Source organism: Pan troglodytes, chromosome 9, assembly GCF_028858775.2.
Source record: "Pan troglodytes isolate AG18354 chromosome 9, NHGRI_mPanTro3-v2.0_pri, whole genome shotgun sequence".
Classification (NCBI taxonomy): domain Eukaryota; kingdom Metazoa; phylum Chordata; class Mammalia; order Primates; family Hominidae; genus Pan; species Pan troglodytes.
The window spans coordinates 74,403,338-74,424,961 of record NC_072407.2 but is presented as its reverse complement, the minus strand read 5'-3'; the positions used below and the strand labels follow the sequence as shown (position 1 = coordinate 74,424,961).

The 21,624-nt window shown below is 43.7% G+C and overlaps 1 protein-coding gene across 4 annotated transcripts in view; it reads left to right on the top strand.

Annotated features, from left to right (window-relative positions):
- Nucleotides 1-21,624, top strand: part of CLPB (ClpB family mitochondrial disaggregase) — a 144,952-nt gene that overhangs the window by 46,389 nt on the left and 76,939 nt on the right. For 2 of the 4 annotated variants that reach the window (XM_001174710.7, XM_016921539.4), the window contains 2 exons: nt 11,507-11,610; nt 18,930-19,019. In XM_001174710.7, the coding sequence (XP_001174710.1) occupies nt 11,507-11,610; nt 18,930-19,019 (194 nt within the window). The remainder of the gene's footprint in view (nt 1-11,506; nt 11,611-18,929; nt 19,020-21,624) is intronic. The other 2 variants (XM_003951966.6, XM_016921540.4) reach the window with 1 other exon arrangement.

The window sequence follows — 21,624 nt, the reverse complement described above, 5'->3', positions numbered from 1 at the left end:
GTGTGAGCCAACTTTCCTACATGTGCTTCCACTTTTAATCTAATTACAGCCTTATCAGCAAATTAATTTGGCTGTGGCTCCAAAGGAAGTTCCATGAATCTCAGGAGCTGCCACTTAGTGACCACCCTCCTGTTCATTTCCTGAGCTTTGTCTGGGAACTTTCTGTAGCCCAGGAAGGAGCTACTGTTCAGGAGAGGAACATATACGTTTTCCACAGCTAAACCACCCGCAGCCTAGTTGGGACCTTCAGGTGGGAGAAGGCTGAGCAGAGCAGAGACAGCTGCTGTCCACCTTTCTCTCCTATTTTCCATCAAATAAATTAATAATTTCATTTATTCATCTTTCATTTATTTATTCATGCACTCATTCAGAAAACATGTGTGATCCAGGCACTGGGCAGGGAGCTGGGAAATAAGGTTGAGACATGGCCCTTGCCCCATAGTCTAGTGGGAAAGGCAAATAAAAGTAAGCAGGCCATCATGATACAATATGAGGGTCACCTACCATGGGAGTGAGTACTGGGTGCTGTGCAGACAAAGAAAGAGCATGGACTCATACTGGGAATCAGAGAAGGCACAGTTGAGTTGGTGATGGTGTCACCAAGGAGCCCTGAAGGTGAATGAACACCAACCAGTTGAAGGAGGGGACAGCAGGTGGCATCTTTGATGGCCCTTGGTGTACTGCAGGGAGTTCATTGTTTTCAGTAGGTCTTTAATATTTCAGCCCCCAAGATTACTAGATCATATAGGAATTAGAAGTTCTATAATTGAGAGACTCCCTGAAAGGGATTAACTTTTGGAACAAATGGTCAAGTTCAATTAATATGTAAATAAAAGAGATAGGACTTCAACACTTTTTGAAAAAAATCATCCATGTATATCCAGCCTGTTGCTTCTAACTACTGCATCATGTTTCATAGTGTGTGACTACCACATTTACCTTATCCGTCCCCGCAGTGGTGGACACTTGATGGCCTGCAACTCCCCACTGCCACAGAATGCTGTGATGAACCATTTCTTGTGTTGCCCTTTATGGACCTGCATAAGAATTTTTCTAAGAATTGTATACTCAGGAGCAGAAGTGCTTGGTCATAGGGTAAGGTGCTTTAATGAAGTCCTACAAGATTGGCTTCCAGAATGGCTGCACCAGTCTATACCCTAACAGTGCATGAAAAGTCCCAGATCCTCACGTCTTCACCAACACTTGCCATTTTTCAGCTTTCTAACATTTGTCAATATGTTGAATTTACAGTGATATCTCATTTTAATTTGCATTTCTGTAATAACAATGAACTTGAAGATTTTCTTTATATACCTAGTAATAATCCTTTTTTGGTTTCCTCCTCTAGGAATTGGCTGTTGATATCTTTGCGTCATTTTTGTTGGGCCTTCTTTTTCTTTTTTCTTTTCTTTTTTTTTTTTTTCTATTTCCTTTTTTTTTTTTTTGAGACAGAGTCTCACTCTGTTGCCCAGGCTGGAGTGCAGTGGTGTGATCTTGGCTCACTGCAACCTCTGCCTCCTGGGTTGAAGTGATTCTTCTGCCTCAGCCTCCCGATTAGTTGGGATTACAGGTACCTGCCATCACACCTGGCTAATTTTTGTATTTTTAGTAGAGATGGGGTTTTACCATGTTGGTCAGGGTGGTCTCAAACTCCTGGCCTCAAGTGATCTGCTCGCCTCAGCCTCCCGGAGTGCTGGGATTATAGGCATGAGCCACTGCGCCTGGCATGTTGAGCCTTCTGATCCTAGCATTTCTATCAAAGCCTGATCTGGGGCAACGTACTCCTACAGACTATTAACTACCTGAAAGTCAGTATTGGGAAGTGAAAGGCAATATAACATACTTGTGCCATAGACATTCTCTGCTTCCCCAAATTAGTAAGGGTAATAGGGTATCTGGAGATTATCCCTAGCCTTTGAGGGTTGTACTACCATGAGAGGCCAAATCTTGAGCTGGTTGAGAGAATGGCTGATAATCTTTCTTTTTTTCCTGCCCAGGCTAGAGTGCAGTGGCACAACCACAGCTCACTGCAGCCTCGACCTCCTGAGCTCAAGCGATCCTCCCGAGTAGCTGGAACTACAGGCATGTGCCACCACACCTGGCTAATTTTTAATTTTTTTTAAGTGATAGGATCTCACTATGTTGCCCAGGCTGGTCTTGAACTCCTGGGCTCAAATGATCCTCCTTCCTCAGTCTCCCAGAGTGCTGGAATTATAGGTATGAGCCACCATGCCAGCCAGAGAATCGCTGATATTCTTAAGCCTTTGCCCAGTGAGTGCCTGTGGAGTAATTCCTTTGAGTGGAGATGTTTCCTGATATAGAAAAACATAATTGAGTGGCCTGGTGTACTCTGCCTCCTTTAATCCAACTGTTAAGACCGTGAAGGCCTAGCCTTATACCACAGCCCATGTGGTACCAACTACTCAAATTTAAGACAGTAATAGTGAAACCCACACCTACAACATGGCAGCCTGTATGCCAGCACCAGAACAAAGGAGAAGTTGCTACTGTCCTATTGTCCTTTAATGGATCAGCTCCAGTAGCAGTGCCTACCTTCCTCTGTGCCATCAGATTTGGTTCTTATTGCTCACTCTGTGTTCTGTATATCAGCCAGATGGGCTGACTCACCATCATCTCCCCATGTAAGTCACCTTCTCCCAAATACTGTTTTGAGTTGGGGATTTCTTTCTGCTTCAGCAGAAAATAAAAGAGGCAGAAATCATTCCATTTCCATTGTCTCCTTACTGCTGCTCCTGGATGCTGCTGCTTTTGCCTTGCCTTGACTTCTGGTACAAGTGTAATCCTTGGTTTCTGGCTACTCACTTGGTTTATAATCTGTTCTACCTCAGCCTCTAGTTCTTGACCTCTGACCTCATGTACACCTTTGCTGCCTGGTGTGTGGCCCTTAATTTTATTTTGATTGTGAACTTCTTGGCACTCCCTGGTGTTGGCCTACTGCTGAGCCTGTTTTCACCATCCTTGCCTTAGATTTCTCTAACCTGGCTAGCCTTCTACCCTGTTTCTGCCCTGCTATATGCTATATGCTGTAGTTTCAGTGAGGTTCTTTTGGTGATCAAAGATAGTGGTGAATCATACTCTTGTAGCCCTCTAGCCCGATCTGGGCTGGCTTCTCCAAGAAGGGCCTGACCCGTTTGGAGCTCTTGGTTAGATACTTTATAAGTACATGAAGGCTGTTGAACAAAAAACCTACTGGCCATATGTCAAGGTGTTTGATGCCACTGTTGGTTACTGAGCAGCCATGGTTTCTTTAGCCCTGTCTATACCCCACAGTGGTGCTGCTGCCTTCTGAGTATTATTAAAAGTGAAGGGAGGGCCGGGTATGGTGGTTCACACCTGTAATCCTAGCACTTTGGGAGGCTGAAGCGGGCAGATCACGAGGTCAGGAGATCAAGACCATCCTGGCTAACACGGTGAAACCCCGGCTCTACTAAAAATGCAAAAAATTAGCCGGGCATGGTGGCGGGTGCCTGTAGTCCCAGCTACTCAGGAGGCTGAGGCAGGAGAATGGTGTGAACCCAGGAGGCGGAGCTGGCAGTGAGCCGAGATTGCACCAGTGCACTCCAGCCTGGGCGACAAAGCAAGATTCCGTCTCAAAAAAAAAAAAGAAAAAGGTGGGGGGAAGGGAATCTTCTCTGAGGTTTCAGGATGAGTCACTGTCTTGGATGCTTACCCTCTTTGGCCTCCAAGTTTGTGAAGTGAATTGCCTATTCCCTTTGATTGGGTTAGCAGCCCCAGGGTCGATCCTAGTCACTCTCTTCTCCCCACCCTGCTAGACCACTGTCTGCCCTCTGGGACCAAGGGCAACATACGTGGTTGCTTGGACACGTCCTACAGCCTGCAAATTGGACAGATGAAATCAATACTCATGAACCTGGAGAGGCCCAGGTAGCACAGTTAGTGACACTAGCTGCCTGGAGGGACAGCCTGCCATGGGAGGGGGTGTGATTGAATGGTGATTGGACGCAGCAGCTGAGGATTAACCAAATTACGTCCCTTTGAGTTTAGATCAACACTTGGATTTTAACACACATCAACTTGTGCAGAATATAGAAGAGCTGCCTTCTTAACACAGGACTATGCCAGCATGAGTGCTAGGGTGGTCAGGTATAGATCTGGTGCCCATCACAGCCCAGATTCATGTGATTATTGCTAAGATTATACAAACAGAGGGTAAAGAGCTTAGATTTGTGGAGCTTTTTTTTTTTTTTTTTTTTTTTAATATGTCAGGCACTATGGAGTTTTACGTACTTATAACCTGCACGGCAGCCATCATTATCTCCATTATTCTGGTAAGGAAATGAAGGCCCAGAGGTGTAGTAACTGGTCCAAGAACACACAATCAGTAAATGATAGAGCTTTGATTTGAACACAGGTCTCTCTGTGCTTGTTATAAAATGCCATGCTGTCTTCCCAATTTAGATGTCTTAATTGGTATGTCTCCTGACTTTCCTTAGTTCAGCCACAGGGTCAGGTACATAGTAATAATAACTAACATTCATTGAGCAGTTGTTATGTGTCAAGACACTGTTCTAAGCTACTTTATGTGTATTAACACAACCAGATGAGCTACTCTTATTATCCCTAATAATTATTATGAGGCCACAAAATGGTGGTTTTCTAATTTCATCCTTCCTTCTACAATTATTAGTTTTCATTCTATAGTAAGACAGAACTTTCCCTTCTCTCCCATTTACTTATTAATTTTCAGTGTGGACTTCAATGGAGAATCTTATTTTACTCAGTGGGTTATAATTATATATAATTAATGGGTTATAATACATTACTGTCATTATTCATTCTGATGCTCTGATCATCCCAGATTTTACAGCCAGTTTTCTTAATTTCTGTGCCATACTACTTCTCTATCAGACATTGTTTTGCAGTGCTTTCAGTTAGTTTGCCTATCTGTATCTGCCTTTTTGTACCCTCTTGGCTTTAAACGTTCTGGGAAATAGGAAGACTGACTAATGCCAATCTTAATCCAAATTGTGTATAAACTGAGAGTAAATAGTCTCCAAATGAGAACCCGACAGACTTCTATGAATTAAACATGTGAGTTTTAGACATAGATTTTAGCTGCTTAGAGACCCTTCTCATTTCTCTTTGAAATCTTAATTCATATTCTGGATAAATTACCTTTGAAGGTAATTTTAAAAGTTATTTTAGGTAAGGTGAGTAGGCACAGAAGACTCACTTAACTGATTCAGGTCACATATAGAAGAACCACTGCTATGTAGGAGATGGAATCTGGTTTTGGGCTTACCTGTAAGGACTGTATCTTTGTGTGCATGTAAGTTAGTGAAATTCCTTCATTCGTTCAGCAAGTAATTGAATCAGATACTGTGCCTGTTGAAGGTAATGAAATTCAAACCAAATGGTACGTGGGAAACCATCAACATTACTGGTTACAAATACTAAAAAACTATCAAGGAAGAGAAAACAAACTATAGTTTGGCTTTTTAATAGTTACGATAAGTAATTTGTTTAAAATGCTTACCACTTCTGCTTGCAGAAGCATTAGCAGTTTTGAAGGTTAGTAAGCAAAAGATAGACACCCTAAGAGAAAGATGGGCAAAGGACCTTAATAAGGGATTTGTGAAGAAGAAGCACAACTGACTATTAAACATATTTTTTAAAAATTCATCCTCACTAGTAATCAAAAAATGCAAATTGAAAGAGCAGTGTGATTCTATTTTCTGTTTTCCAGATTGACATATTCTGGAAAAGAAGAAAAAAACTACTCTATTTTGGTAAAGGAAGGCACAGCAGTTACTCTCATACAGCATACTTTGCTAGTGAAAATAAAAATTAGCACAATCTTTTTGCAAAGCAACTTAGTAATATTTATAAAACTCTTAAAATGCTTATACTTTTTGATGTAAATTTTATCTCATATGAATTTATCCAAAGGAAATAATCAGAAATATGTTACTAAAATATTTAAAACAATCTATTGTTTTATAATAGGGATTGGTTAAATCAAGCATGGAATAGTCTTATAGTGGAATACTGTGTAGCCATTTAAAACAATGTGGGTTTTTTTGTTGTTGTTTGTTTGAGACGGAGTCTTGCTGTGTCGCCCAGGCTTGATGCAGTGGCGCGATCTCAGCTCACTGCATCCTCCGCCTCCCAGATTCAAGTGATTCTCCTGCCTCAGCCTCCCAAGTAGCTGGGATTACAGACATACACCACCACGCCCAGATAATTTTTGTATTTTTAGTAGAGACAGGGTTTCACCATGTTGGCCAGGCTGGTCTCAAACTCCTGACCTCAGGTGATCCAGCTGTCTTGGCATCCCAAAGTGCTGGGATTATAGGCATGAGCCACTGTGCCCAGCCAGTAAAACAATGTAATAGACATATAATACATGGAAAGATGTATGTGCATTCAGAGAGAAAGTTTATATATGATCCCATTTTTATAAATAAAAGTATGTATATATCCATTGAAGAAACTGGAAAGATGTTATATGTTCTAAGACCTTTTCTTCTTTTGGTTATCTATATTTTCTGGTTTTTTATAGTGAACATGAGCCCTTTTTTATTAGAAGGAAAAAAATGTATTAGTGGGAATATTACATAAATAGCAGGAAGAAGGAAAGCTAACATGGAGTCCCTGCCTCTGGTCATACTCCCTCTTCTCACACAGCCACTGGAGTGATTTTTGTAATTGCAAAGGTTTGGAAGGAAACTTGCCAATCTATAAACGATAGTTACTCTTGGAATTTGGACTAAGGAGATGCATGTAAGGGGAGACCTTTAATGTTCCCATGTGCTTGAGAAGAATGTGTGTTGTACTGCTGTTGGATGGAATGTTCTGTATAGGTCTGTTATATCCATTTAGTCTAAAGTGTAGCTTAAGTCAGACATTTCCTTATTGGTTTTGTTTCTGGATGACCTGTCCATTGCTGAAAGTAGGATATTGAAGTCCCTACTGTTTCTGTAGTATAGTCTATCTTTCCCTTCCCATTGATTAATAGTTGCTTTATATATCTAGGTGCTGTGATGTTAGGTGCATATATATTTACAATTGTTATAGTGTCTTGATTAATTGACCCCTTTATTATTATATAATGACCTTCTTTGTCTCTTTTTACAGTTTGGACTTAAAGTCTATTTTATTCCATATGAATATCGGTACTTCTGCTCTCTTTTGGTTCCCATTTGCATGCCATATCTTTTTCCATTCCTTCGTATTTAGTCTATGTGTGTCCTTAGAGGTAAAGTGAGTCTCTTGTAGGTAACATACAGTAAGGTCTTACTCTTTTTAATCCATTTAAATTCAAGGCAATTATTGATCGGTGAGGACTAACTTCTACGTTTTGTTGTTTTCTGGTTGTTTTGTAGATCCATTGTTCCTCTCTTCCTCTCTTGCCGTCTTCCTTTGTGATTAGGTGATTTTCTTTAGTAGTATACTTATATTCCTTACTTTTTACCTTTTATGAATCTACTTTAGATTTTACTTTGTGGTTTCTTTACACTTTTATTCCATACCTGCCACAAACATATTCTGTATTTTTAGTGTCACAATTTACATATTTTTGTATTATATATCCCTTAACAAATTATTGTAGCTATTATTATTTTTAGCAGTTTTGTATTTTGACCTTAATACTAAAGATAAAAGTGATTTACTTACCACCATTTACAGTATCATAGTATTCTGAATTTAACTATGTGCTTACCATTACCAGTGAGGTTTTTGGGGTGTTTTGTTTGTTTGTTTTGAGATAGGGTCTCATTCTGTCACCCAGGCTGGAGTGCAATGGTTGATCTCAGCTCACTACAATCTCTGCCCCCCAAGCTCAAGTGATTTTCCTACCTCAGCCTCCTGAGTATATGAGACTACTGGCATGTGACACCACGCCTGGCTAATGTTTGTATTTGTTTGTCTGTCTGTTTTTGGTAGAGATGGGGTTTCAGCATGTTTCTCAGGCTTCCAGTGAGTTTTATACTTTCTTGTTTTTGTGTTGCTAATTAGCATCCTTTTCTTTCAACATGAAGCACTCTCCTTAGCATTTCATATAAATTTATTACCGTCAGACCTGTCTAAGAAATATAAGACAGGTCTGGTGGTGATAAACTCCCTCAGCTTTTATTTGTCTGGGAAAGTCTTTATCTTTCCTTGATTTCTGAAGAAGAGTTTTGCTGGATATAGTCTTCTTAGTTGGCAGGGTTTTTTTTCATTCAGCATTTTGAATCTATCATCCCATTCTCTCCTGGCCTATAAGGTTTATAATGTGAAATCCACTGTTAGCCTTATTGGAAGTCCCCTATATGTTACTTGCTTTTTTTCTCTTACTGCTTTCAGAATCCTTCTTATCTTTAATTTTTTTTTTTTTTTTTGAGATGGAGTCTTGCTCTGTCGCCCAGGCTGGAATGCAGTGGTGCGATCTTGGCTCACTGCAAGCTCTGCCTCCCGGGTTCACGCCATTCTGCTGCCTCAGCCTTCCGAGTAGCTGGGACTACAGGTGCCCGCCACCACGCCCGGCTAATTTTTTTATTTTTTAGTAGAGACAGGGTTTCACCGTGTTAGCCAGGATGGTCTCGATCTCCTGACCTCATGATCCGCCCCCACTCAGCCTCCCAAAGTGCTGGGATTACAGGCGTGAGCCACCGCACCCAGCCTGTCTTTAATTTTTGATAGTTTGATTATAATATGTCTTGGTGTAGTGTTATTCGGACTGAATCTTATTGGAAACCATTGGCCTTCCTATTTTCAAATAACTGATTTTTGAGTTCACATATTCTGTCTTCTGCTTGATCAGTTCTGCTGTTGATGCTCTATGTTGCAGTTTCATTTGATTCATTGTATTTTTCAGCTCCAGGATTTCTTTTGATGTTTTTTAAAAAAATAATTTCAATCTCTTAAATTTGTTTGGGATATTTATTGTTTTCCTTATTTTGTTAAATTGTTTCTCTATATTTTCTTAATGTTTGCTAAACTTTCTTAAAACAATTATTTTTAATTATTTGTGAGGCAGGTCATGAATATCCATTTCTTTAGGGTTGGTTACTGATCCTTTGTTTTGTTCTTTGGGTGGGATCAAGTTTCCCTGATTGTTCTTGATTCTTCTGGCCATGCTTTGGTGTCTGAGCATGTGAAAAAGTAGGAACTTATCCAGTCTTTGCAGATTGGCTTTGCCTGAGAAAGCCCTTCACCATTCAGCCTGTCCAGAGATTCTGGGCAGGCCATCTTGTGTGGTTCTTGAATGAGCTTGGTGCTGGAGTCCTTAGGCAGGCTGGCCTGGTACCTGGGTCAGCAGGTGAGTGGGCCTGGTGCCTGGGTTCTTAGGGTAGAGCTTGGAGCCTGGGCCCACTGGAGTGGACCTATTGATTGGGACCACAGGGGTGGGCTGAGAGCCTGTATCTGTGGGGGCCAGCCTGAAGCCTAAGTACACAGGGACTGACCTTGTGATGGCATGGGCCTTGAGCCTGAATCTGCAGGGAATGGTTAGTCATTGGGATTGACTTGGTGCCTACATCCATGTGGACGGGCCTGGAGCCTAAGTCCACAGGGGTTGGTCTGGTACTGGGGCAGACCTGGAGCCTGAGTTTATGGGGGTTGGGCCTGGGCCCTGGGTCCACAAGGGCTGGCCTGGAACGTGGGTATACAGGGATGGTCCTGGAGTCTCAGCCCATGGGGGCCAGGCTGTTACTGGCATCTGTTGGAGTGGGTCTGGACCTTGAGTCTGCTGGAGCAGGCCTAGACTTTGGGTTCACTGAAGTCTGTGGCATGGGGACTGGCCTGGAGCCTGGGCTGGCCTGTTCCTGGGCAGGCACAGAGCCTGGGTCTGTGAGTGATGGTCAAGAGCCTGGATGTGCAGATGCTGCCCCAGAGGGTAGGTCTGTGAGGGCTAGCCTGGGTACTAGGGCAATGAGGGCCAGCCTGGGACCTGGGTCCATGAGGGCTATCCTGGAGTCTGGATTTGTGGGAGCCAGCTCAGTACTGGGTCTACTGGGATGGGCCTGGGGGTTGCTAGAGAAGGCCTGGAGTGTGGGGCCACAGGGACTGGTGTGAAACTGAGCAGGCCTAGAGCCTGTGTCCACAGGTGCTGGCCCAGTGCCTAAGGCCAGGGGTACTGACCTGGTGCTAGGGCAGGCCTAAAGCTCTGAGCTGTGTGGACTAACTTGGCTGTGGGCTGGGCTGGAGCCTGGGGTGGACCTGGAGGCTGGGTCTGCTGGTGTAGGCCTGATAACTAAGGCTGTCAGGCCGACCCAGTGCTAGGGCAGACCTGAAGCCTGGATTCATGCCCCAGCCGGTTCTGGGGGGAGTCTAGAGCCCTGGGCCACCAAGGCTGCCCTGGCGCTAGGATGGGCCTGGAGATTGAATCTGCAAGGTGGGCCTGAAGCCTGAGTCTGTAGGGGCTGGGCTCATGTTAAGGTGGGCCCAGAGTCCATGACTGCTGGGGCTGGCCTGGCACTAGGGCCAGAGTCGGGCTGCTAAGGTCAGTCTGGCTAGGAGGCAGATCTGGAGCCTGGGGCTATGGGGTATGGCCTGGCACCAGGGCAGGCCTAGAGGCTTAGTCTGAGGGTATCAGCCGGGAGTTTGGGAGCCTTCCAGGCACTGAGTTTTACTGGAGTGGGCCTGGTTTCAGGGTCCAAGGCAAAGTCCAGCCCTCACTTCCCTCTCCTTCCCCCATGAGTGTATGTCTCTCCATGTGTACCGCCTGGAGTTGGGGGAGGGGTGATATGGGTAAGGGGAAACTGTCTTCCTACCCTCTGTAGGTAATCTTTTCTTTACCTCTGTGCTACGCCCAGGTGCTATCATCTCTCATTTGGTTTACTTAGCTCTTGTGAAGGTATTTTTGCATGTGGATAATTGTTCAAATTGATGTTTCTGCTGGGGAGCAAGTGCTGGAGAGTCCTGTTCTGCCATCTTGCTGATGCCGTAAGGGCTTTCTTGATCCTGTTTCTTGGTCTGCTGCACGTTTCTCCTGTCGTAACCTTTATCACACTTTGAGCTGTAGCTTTATACTTAATTATTGTTTTTCTCAGCAGACTGGCCCTAGCTTCTTGAGGTCACAGACCTCAGCACCTAAAATAGGGACTAGAACATGGTAGGCATTTGATAAGTAATTGTTGGATAAACAGTTTGTATTTTATAATTGTGGAAACTGGGCCTTAGAAAGGTGTTAGGTAACTTGTCCCAAGCTTCTCAGCTGATAAGTTTCAGAGGCTGCTGCCTTTTTTTTTTTTAAATGAAGTTTCACTATGTTGCCCAGACTGGTCTTGAACTCCCGGACTCAAGTAATTCTCCCAAAGTGCTGGGATTACAGTCATTAGTTACTGCACCCGGCTAAGATCTCCTGTCCCTGTCTTTCCTATCCTTGTCTTTTACACTCCCAAAGTTCATGGTTTTTTTCCCACTGTATCACTCACATGAGCAGAGACAGCTCCAGTCCCCAAACATGCTTCCGGATCTGGGTCTGTACCTCCTGGGCCTTTCTTGCTTTTGACACTTCTGTCTTTGTGATTTCTTCTAGTGTGGTGCAGGTCCTGCTTGCTGCTGGGGCTGATCCAAACCTTGGAGATGATTTCAGCAGTGTTTACAAGACTGCCAAGGAACAGGGAATCCATTCTTTGGAAGGTAAGTGTGGGCTGTCCTGCTTCTCTGAGAGCTCTCCTCTTGTGGCTTTCATGCAGCCTTGCTCTGTGGTGTCAGCTCTACCAGCAACTCAGAGTGACAGCCTGCATGTTCTTTACCTCTGTGGACTCATGGAGACCCCAAAGGGCTTGGAACAGCTGCCTTTCACAGTCCCCTGGCTCTAACTTTATGTCACTTCAAAAGAAGTCCTGGGGAAAGAAATAGAGGCCTGATTTCATGACCTAATTGCAGGTAGGAAGTACATTTCAACTGGTGTTTTCCTGAAAGTGCTTCAGCCTGGAGAGCCGCAGATGAGTGGACAACGGAGCAGATTTCAGTAAAATAATTAAGGCAACTGCATGGAATGTGGATTTGTTCGTCTCCTGTTTCCTGCAGACTTACCTTGCCCCATTCCTGCCCCAGAACTAGACAACAGCCTCACTGGATTCCTCAGCCTCAGAAGTCCCTAAATACTATTACTCTGAATACTGCTTTTCCCCCTCCTAAATGTAAAATGCAGTCCTGTCTCTGGGACTGTCCCCTCAACTTACTCTATGATTCAGGACAAACAGTGGACCTTCTCTGTGTTTTGATGTCTATCCTCATAAAATGAGGTCATCATCAATGCCTCCTCTGGGATGTCTGGGATGTTGTGTTGGTGGTGGTTTGAACTTCAGAATGAAGAGGCTCTGGGATGAGTCTTGGGGATTGAATGTCCAAGGCAGGTGTTTGGGTTTGCACTAGGGCTCGATCATGTGTCTGTTGGAGGGTGCCTCAGCAAGTCAGTCTATGTTGTGTCTGGTGAGTACTTCTTCCAAAGTGGGATTGAAAAAAACAGCTGGTTGCTTTGGCTGCGGTCAGAAATGAGTATTTTACATTTGAGCTTTTGTTTATCCAGACTGTCGCCACTGCTTTCCCCTTGTCCTGGATCATTCACAGAGGCTGTGATCCCTCTGATATTGCCAGCAATAGGGTGGCTGAGCAGTGACTGCTTTAGTGTTAGCAGTGATGCCAGGAGGACAGACAGCCTCTCTGACTGCCTGAGTGCCAGAATATTGACGCTGGGGGAAATTCAGCCAAGGGGAGCAATGTGCTCAGCCTTCAGAGCTGTAAGGCTGCCAGACTGACGTGGTATGTGGTAACTCAGAGTAGCGGTGTTGTTGCTGCCCTGGGGAGAAGGTTTCTCAAATCAGTGGCATGAGAGGAGTGTCCAAGAGCATTAAGGCATTGCTGCCCAAGTAAAGTTTGAAGTTACCCTCTCCCTTCCCTTCCACCTCTCTAAACCTGCTCCTTCTCTTAAGGCTCCATTGCTAAGGCTAGATCCTCCACAAAGGCTTCCCTCTCCTTGACAATAATTGCAACCTGCCCTCAGCTGTTCTTTTGAATGTTCTCTAGATCTTGGCCTCTTGTATGGTTACTTGAACTCTCATCTACCCATATGTCCTTTCTCTCCTCCTCATGTGCAGGCCATGATCTTTGTGTCCTTGGATTCCCCACTGAGACGGAGGAATTGTGTTTATGTTTTAAACAGAGAATTTCATGAGTACCACCTTGCCCTCTATTTGTAGCCTGATATGTGGGGACTCAGCTTATGGGCTATCCTCTTCTCATTCAGGCACAGCATTGCAGTGCTCAGCTCTGTCTTCAGTTTAGGTGCTGATATGGTTTGGCTGTATCCCTATTCAAATCTCAACTTGAATTTATCTCCCAGAATTCCCACGTGTTGTGGCAGGGACCTAGGGAAAGGTAATTGAATCATGGGGGCTAGTCTTTCCCATGCTATTCTTGTGATAGTGAATAAGTCTCATGAGATCTGATGGGTTTGCTAGGGGTTTCCCATTTTTGCTTCGTCCTCATTTTTCTCTTGCCACTGCCATGTAAGAAGTGCCTTTTACCTCCTGCCATGATTCTGAGGCCTCCCTGGCCATGTGGAACTGTAAGTCCAATTAAACCTCTTTTTGTTCCCAGTTTCAGGTATGTCTTTATCAGCATCATGAAAACGAACTAATACACGTGCTCTCACCAAAAAGCAAGGTGGAGCATTTGTTGAGAGGGCAGGGCCAGGTAGACAGGAGGGGATTCTTTTGAGTGCCTTCTCTTCTGCTGTCAGGATTCTAGCAGGGCTCAATAAACATTTTTTTGTTTTATAGAATCTCAGAGCTATGAAGCCATCTAGTCCAACTTCTGCTGTCACACTGATCTCCACAATGTACATTCATGTTTTGTAGCTTTGTGTTTTAATGGTAACCTCCAGGGTGATACTCACATTCAACATTGTAGATCAGTAGTCAGCAAACTTTCTAGAAAGAGCCAGATAGTAAACATTTAAGCTTTGTGGGCCAGTTGATCTCAGTTGTGACTACTTACTTTGACCATTGTGATACAGAAGCAGCCACAAACAATACACAAACAAAGCGATGTGGATATGTTTCAATAAAATGTTATTTATAAAAACACACAGCAGGCTGGATTTGGCCCAGAGGCTATAGTTTGCCAACCCTGCTCTACATAATTTTCTTTTTGCATTCCTAGTTCAAGGTTACATAATTTCTTTTTCTTAGTTTTTCCTTCCTTCCTTCTCCTTCCCTTTCCGTTCCCCTTCCCTTCCCGTTCCCTTCCCCTTCCCTTCCCCTTCCCTTCCCCTTCCCTTCCCCTTCGCTTCCCTTTCTTTTCTTTTTTCTTTTATTTTCTTTTTCCTGGTCAACCTCTGGATTATTTTTAACTCTTATGCCAGACAGCCTACATTCTGGGTAGGTAGGTAGATAGGGAGAGATAGACAAGAAAAATATTTGAAAAGGCTATCATGTCCCCTTATGAAATAACAATTAAAATATTAACTATCTCTTCTTATTTCATATGATCTGCAAATTTAGTAGTAGGCTTCCTGTGGATTCACTTATTTATTCAAAAGTATTTATTGATCACATTCCTGTATACCAGGCAGTGTTTTAAGCACTGATGAGTTAGACAGACAAGATCCCCTGCCGTCATGTTCTTACTTGGATTAAAATGTTTATAAAGACTTTATTAAATACAGAGTCCTAGAGCACACAGGATAATTTTGATGCATTATTCAGCATTCTCAGGTGTAATTCTACCAACCTTCATTCTTTTCCATCCTCCATTCCTCTGCTTTGTTCACAAAATTTTAAGAGCTTTTTCCCCATATTTCTTGCTAAAATTAAAATGTTTCTAGCATTTGTCGTATTTTCCTGTCTAATAACCCTTTCCAAAAAAGGAAATCAGGTTATTCTGGCATGTTGATTTATTGTTCTTAGGGAACCCATACTGGTACCCGGTAATTACCCAAGTGTTTAAGAACTGTTACAAAACGCTGGGCACTGTGGCTCATGCTTGTAGTCCCAGCACATTGGGAGGCCGAGGCAAGCAGATCACCTGAGGCTAGGAGTTCGAGACCAGCCTGGCCAACATGGCAAAACCCCATTTCTACTAAAAATACAAAACTTAGCAGGGCGTGGTGGTGCATGCCTGTAGTCCCAGCTACTCAGGAGACTGAGGCACGAGAATCACTTGAACCCAGGAGGCAGAGGTTGCAGTGAGCTGAGATCACACCACTGCATTACAGCCTGGGTGACAGAGCAAGACCCTGTCTCAAAACAAAAACAAAAACAAACAACTGTTAAAATAATAATAATAATAATAACATCCTAGAAGTTTGTCAGGAATCATTAATAAACTCACTGTGGCTTACAAGATCTCTCTACCTTTTTTTTTTTTTTTTAAATAATTCTAGACTACCTTTGTCTGCCACAGTTTTCTGGCAGCTGGCTTTATTTTCCTGGGTGTATTAGTTTGGATGTGCTCTGCTGTCCAACTTGGTGCACTGAACGTTCCGACTTGGACCTGGATAGTGATAGTCCTTTAGAATCTTCTCAGGGCTCTTCTCTCTCATCAGCCTAAGCCTTTAGCTTCGTCTTAACCATGTCTTTCCTTTTTCCGTTTAAGGAAACCTCATTTTTTAAGCCATTCAACCAATATATATTGACTGCCAATTGTATGCAAGGCACCATACCCAGCTCTGACTCATTCTCATGGATGAAATAGAAACAAAAGAATCCTGTAGTTCTCTTATTTTTGTATTGCATTGACTTTTGCATGAAAAATTACCTGACTTGTAGGGATGGGTAAGGAAGGTAGAGTAAAACAAGAGATGTAATTCCCTTTCCTTCGAGTGTGTCTAGGCAAATTCACAGGAAGTTCACAAGCTCAGGAAAGTTGGGCAGTCCTTTGCTGTTATATTAGACTATGGAGTCACTGCCAAGTCCATGAAGTCCACTAAATTTCTAATAGATATTTCTGTGGCCCTTGGCCTGCAGTTAGTACTGAAGGAAGGTGTAGTTTGTGGCTTTGGCAAGACCTCTCTAACCTCCAATGATACATTCCTTTTCTTCTGTATCAGTATTGTTGTGAATATCAAGAGATAAAATATGTGATATGTGGATTGTAAAGTGCTCTACAGTTGTAATTGCTTATTAGTTTCATTTATGCATAATTCAGCATGTTCTTACCAAGTATCAGGCACTCTGCCAGTTGCTGGGATTATATAAATGATTATACATAGTCTAGCCCCTCATCAGTGCTCCCAGTCATTTACAGAGACAAGCCTGTAAACAAGGAATCACAACGCAGAGTGATAAATGCAATGGTAGCTGCACAAAGTATGTAGGCAGCACTGCTGTAAGTATTGGTGAGCTCTACCTGAGAAGTGAGCAGGCTGGTGTCTGGGAAGTGTCAGAGGGTAAGTGACCTTGAATTGGGTCTTAAGGATGAGTTGGAGATTGCCAGGAAGGCTAAAAGGGATGGACCTTCCAGGCAGAAGGAACAGTCTGTGCAGAGGCGTTGGGTGGGGGTTAGGGAGTGACAGCAGGTGGAACCATCTGCTGCAGGATTGAGGAGAATAACAAGAAATAAGGCCAGAGAGTGAAGAAGACTACACATAGGAAGGACCTTGTAAGGCAGTTCTAGGGAGCTCATTCTCTATTCTGAAGGCCGTTAAAGGATTTTAAGCAGGGCAATGTCGAATTCACACTTGCATTTTAGATGGACCATTCTGACAGGGTGGAGGAGGAATTGGAGGGGAAAGATTAGCAATGGTTCTTGACTTTTTAGGGATAATGGACTCCTTTGGGAATCTGTAAGAAGCTATGCTCCTGTCCTCCAAAAATACATTTAAAATATCTGGAGATTCCTAAAGGTGATCTTTGGGAATAGAGTAAATAGATATTAGCAGAATATTAGAAGATTGAGTACTCAGTGGATTGTGAGAATTGATGGAAAAGGAGGTATGCATGGTGACACCTCAGTTTCCAATTTGAGTGAATAGTTAGATATGTGGGTCTGGAGAGCTCAAAGGAGTAGTTTGGCAGGAGGTAGGGATTTAGGAGTATTTTCCATTTCCTTGGGAGTTAAAACAATAGATGTGACCAAAATTGCCCAAAGAAAGGATTTAAAGTGAGGGGGTGGTAGGAGGACAAGTCCTTTACTCAGGATACCAGCATTTAAGGTGTGAGCAGGAAAAAGGATCCAGGCAAGAAAACTAAAAGGTATCAAAGATGCTTTGTGTCTGTTTTACCTGCTGAGAACAGACACAGCCTAGGGAGGAAAGAAACTTCTTTGCCATCCTTGCTGAGACTTTATCTTTGGTTATGCCATTCCTAGTGACACTCTTCTCCCGTGTCATGTGAGCATTTGCTCTTTAGCAAGAAGCCTACTTAGCTGGGTCCACTTTTGTCAAAGTTGGTGTTTCTGGGTAGAGGGCAGTCTTACTGGTTCAGGTAACCCAAGGATGCTTGGTATGGAAATCTTGTTGGCCTGATTGTTCTTTGCTTTCCCTCCAGCCCTCAGAGTGGCATCTTCAGAGGCACATTGGTGTCCTAGAGAAAGATTGGGCTTCAGTACCAGATATCTGAATGATTCATCTAAGCTCTATTACTAGATGTGTCATCTTGAGTAGATGACTTAAAGTCTCTGAATTTCAATTTTCTCATCTGTAACATAGTAAAAACAATACCCATCTTATAGCGTTGTTAGGATGATTAGAGATAATCATATATATTTAAAGCACAGTGACATTTAGTGAAGAATTTCTCTATGGAGGTGGGTTTTAGCAAAGTGTAAAGCAGGAAGCCTGCCTAGGAGGTATTGAGCAACTCACCACTCAAGGGGTACTAACAGCTGAGATGTCTGCCCATCATGGATTCTGTAAAGGGGATTCTCGCCATGGGTCATTGGATTATCTGGCCTCCGGTGCCCCTGTCAGCCATGTGATTTCTAATGTTCTAGAAGCTCTAGGCTCACTATCAGAGCAAGTAATGTTTTTTTTTTTTTTTTTTTTTTTTTTTTTTTTTTTTTTTTTGAGACAGAGTTTCGCTCTTGTTACCCAGACTGGAGTGCAATGACATGATCTCGGCTCACTGTAACCTCTGCCTCCTGGGTTCAGGCGATTCTCCTGCCTCAGCCTCCCAAGTAGCTGGGATTACTGGCGCCACCACCACGCCCGGCTAATTTTTATTTTTATTTTACTAATACTTTTAGTAGAGATGGAGTTTCACCATGTTGGCCAGGCTAGTCTCTAACTGCAGACCTCAGGTGATCCACCCACCTTGGCCTCCCAAAGTGCTGGCATTACAGGGGTAAGCCACTGCACCCAATGTGATATTCTTGAAAGAAGTGGGATTTGAGTTGGGCTTTGGAGGATGAAGAGGATGGGGAAAAATAAAAAAGCAGAGGGCATAGCTTAGAATGTCTGTGAGATGGAATAAATGTAGAGAGAAGTATGAGGATCATAGCTGTTCCTCTGCCAACCTATTCCCTGATCTCAACCACATTCCATTCAGTGCCTTGAGCCCTACCCATGCCCACTCCAGGAGTGTTCCACTTGTGGCTGGCTGATGGGTGGGGGCCCTAATCCTCAGATGGAGGAGGTAATAAATTAGTGGTAACAGTAAACAAGTCGCCCAGCCGGGGTTGCCGCTGGCTGCTTATAAGTAACTGTTATAAACATTGGGTGTCTGGGGCTGTCAGAAATGCAAGCAAGCATTTTGAGTGCCTCTCATATGTACAATTAAAACAATAAAACACGGCAGAGACGCAGCCAGAGCAGGCTATAAATCAGCTTCTCTTCTCAGCTCCAAGTGGCAGCTGAATAAAGATGAGTGGGGCAGAAGCTGGGTTGGCATAGGGCCCTTCTGGGGGTAGAGGGCTTGGAACAACCCCACCAGCCTGAGTGCCCCCTTCCCAGAGCTCCAGGGCCTGCAGGACCTGGCCTGCTCCAGCTGACCTCCCCATCTCTGTGTCTTCAGATGGGGGACAGGACGGTGCAAGCCGGCACATCACAAACCAGTGGACAAGTGCCCTGGAGTTCAGGAGATGGCTAGGACTCCCCGCTGGCGGTAATGGAACTGCTCTGTATAATATTTCTCCCCCTCCCCAGGACATGCCAAGGATGGTCTCATCTGACTATCTCTTTTACTCAGTATAAGTTAACTACCCAGCACCCACTGTGTGCCCAGCCTAACCCAAGCATAGCAGAGAGAATGCATGCTCTTGGAGAGCAAAAACTCAGATGAGAATAATAAGGCTCCCAAGGAAATAAGAATCCCCTAGAGAGCTTGTTAAAACACAGGTTCCTGGACCCTACCCTCAGAGATTCTGATTGAGTATGTCTGGGGTGGGACCCGAGGTTTTGCGTTTCTAATAATAGGCTCCTACCCTTTGGGAAGCATGATCTAGACTACAGGTATTAGTTGTGGTGTTGTGCTTGAACTGCTTAAAAAACTCATCTGGGCCTTCACCTCCCTACCAGAGATCTTATTTTGCCACTTTAAGCTTCACTCCTAGAGAGGCTATGTGTTTAAGCCATGGTATTATATGTGTGCAGAACACTTAATAGCTCTGACACCTGGAGCAATTTTCTATATCTGCCAGAGGCACTGTCTCCTTATTTGTAAAATAAAGGTTATTGGGAGGCAGCATAGTACATTTACGCCTAACCTAAACCCCAGAACATAGAAGAAATTCTGTGAATGTAAACCTGTGTTTCTACATCCTCCTCCTCATATTCTTAACGGAATGTCAGTCTTTGACACAGCCTTCCAAATGCTTTCCTCTGGTAGCAAACCGTTAACCCTCAAAGAGCCAAATATTATTTAGAGTCCAAGGAATGGCTTAGCCATTACCTAACTGTGTGACCTTGGCAGTTCTTTTTCGCTCCCTGAGCTTGATTTTCGCATCTGTAGAGAATAATATTTCCTACACCATAGGCTTATTTTAAGGCCCAAATTGGGGTACTTACGAAAGCACTTGAGAAAATACAAGGCATTGTGCAAATGTAAGGTGCTTGCAAGAACAATAATTAGTAATAATAAAGATGTAAGACATTACCAAGACAATATTTGACAAAGGGTCCAGTCAGAGGTTCAGATAACAAGGACTATCAGAGCTCAGAGAAGAGAATCTGTGGCTGAGAAGTCAAGGAAATAAAATGACATTTGAGCCTCCAAGTATAGGAAGGTTTTGGACAGCTGTATGGAGGGTTGACAGGTGAGTGCAATTGAGTGTGAGTAGAGAAGGGGTGTGCTATATTCAAAACATACAGAGTGGTCGAGTGTGGTGGCTCATGCCTATAATCCCAAGACTTTGGAAGGCTAAACCAGAAGGACTGCTTGAGCCCAGGAGTTCAAGACCAGCCTGGGCAACATTGTGAGACCCCATCTCTACACAACTTTTATTTTATTTCATTTTATTTTTGAGACAGAGTCTTGCTGTGTTGCCCAGGCTGGAGTCCAGTGAGTGGCATGATCTCAGCTCTCTGCAACCTCCGCCTCCTGGGTTCAAGCAATTCCTATGCCTCAGCCTCCTGAGTAGTTGGGATTACAGGCACGTGCCACCATGCCTGGCAAAATTTTTTATTTTAGTAGAGACAGGGTTTCACCATGTTGCCCAGGCTGGTCTCGAACTCCTGAGCTCAGGCAATCTGCCCACCTTGGCCTCCCAAAGTGCCAGGATTAGTAATGAGCCACCACGCCCTGCCCAATATATATATTTTTTAATTAGCCAGGTGTAGTGGGTTGTGCCTGTGGTCCCAGCTACTCAGGAGGCTGAGACAGGAGGATTGCCTGAGCCCAGGAGGTCAAGGCTGCAGTAAGCCATGATCACGCCACTGCATTCCAGCCTGGGTGACAGAGCAAGACCCTGTCTCAAAAAACAAAAAAACCACTCAGATATGAGAAACAGAAAAATTATGTTTCACGCTGATAGACGAACATGTTAGGGTGAAGCAGGCACACAGCAGAAGATTCATCTTAGAGAGTAATGAGCAATAAAGATGCAACATTAGTAGAATAGGACCAGATCAAGACTCTTGGACTTTATCCTTTAGACAGAGAAGAGCCTTGAAGGTCCTAAAGGAGAGGGCACTGCAGGAACTGATTCCTTCCAGGGTAGAGAAGCAGAGGGAGGTGATAATGAGATGACGATGATGATGATAGCTGCAAGGGTAGCAGATAATATTGATTGATACTTACTTTGTATTCACAGTAACCTTATGATGCAGGTACTAAAGGAAACTAAGGCAGAGTGAGGATGTCAAATGCCAGCAGAACTGCCTCCTGCTCTTGTATAAGACCCAGCAACCATATCAGCCTGCATGTGCCCCCAGCTTAGTCAGCTCAGATCTCTGGCTTGTCCAAAGGCTTGGGAGAATCTGCCAGGCCAAAAGCTGTGTGGGCAATTTATTATTTTTAATAATGTCACAGCCCCTTCCTCATCCTTGTCCAGGCTCACTCAGAGCCTTGTCACACTCCATGGCCAATGTTTCTACATGTCATTTCTCCATAGTGCTGGTTCTGGCCACCATAGAGTTACCAGGATACATTTTGGCCAACTGCATGATTAAATGAATCAGCCAGTTAGGTTAATTATTTCCATCCTTTTAGCCCTCCAAACTGTGTGTGTGTGTGTGTCTGTGTCCTAGGAGAGAGAGATAGACTAGTTGAC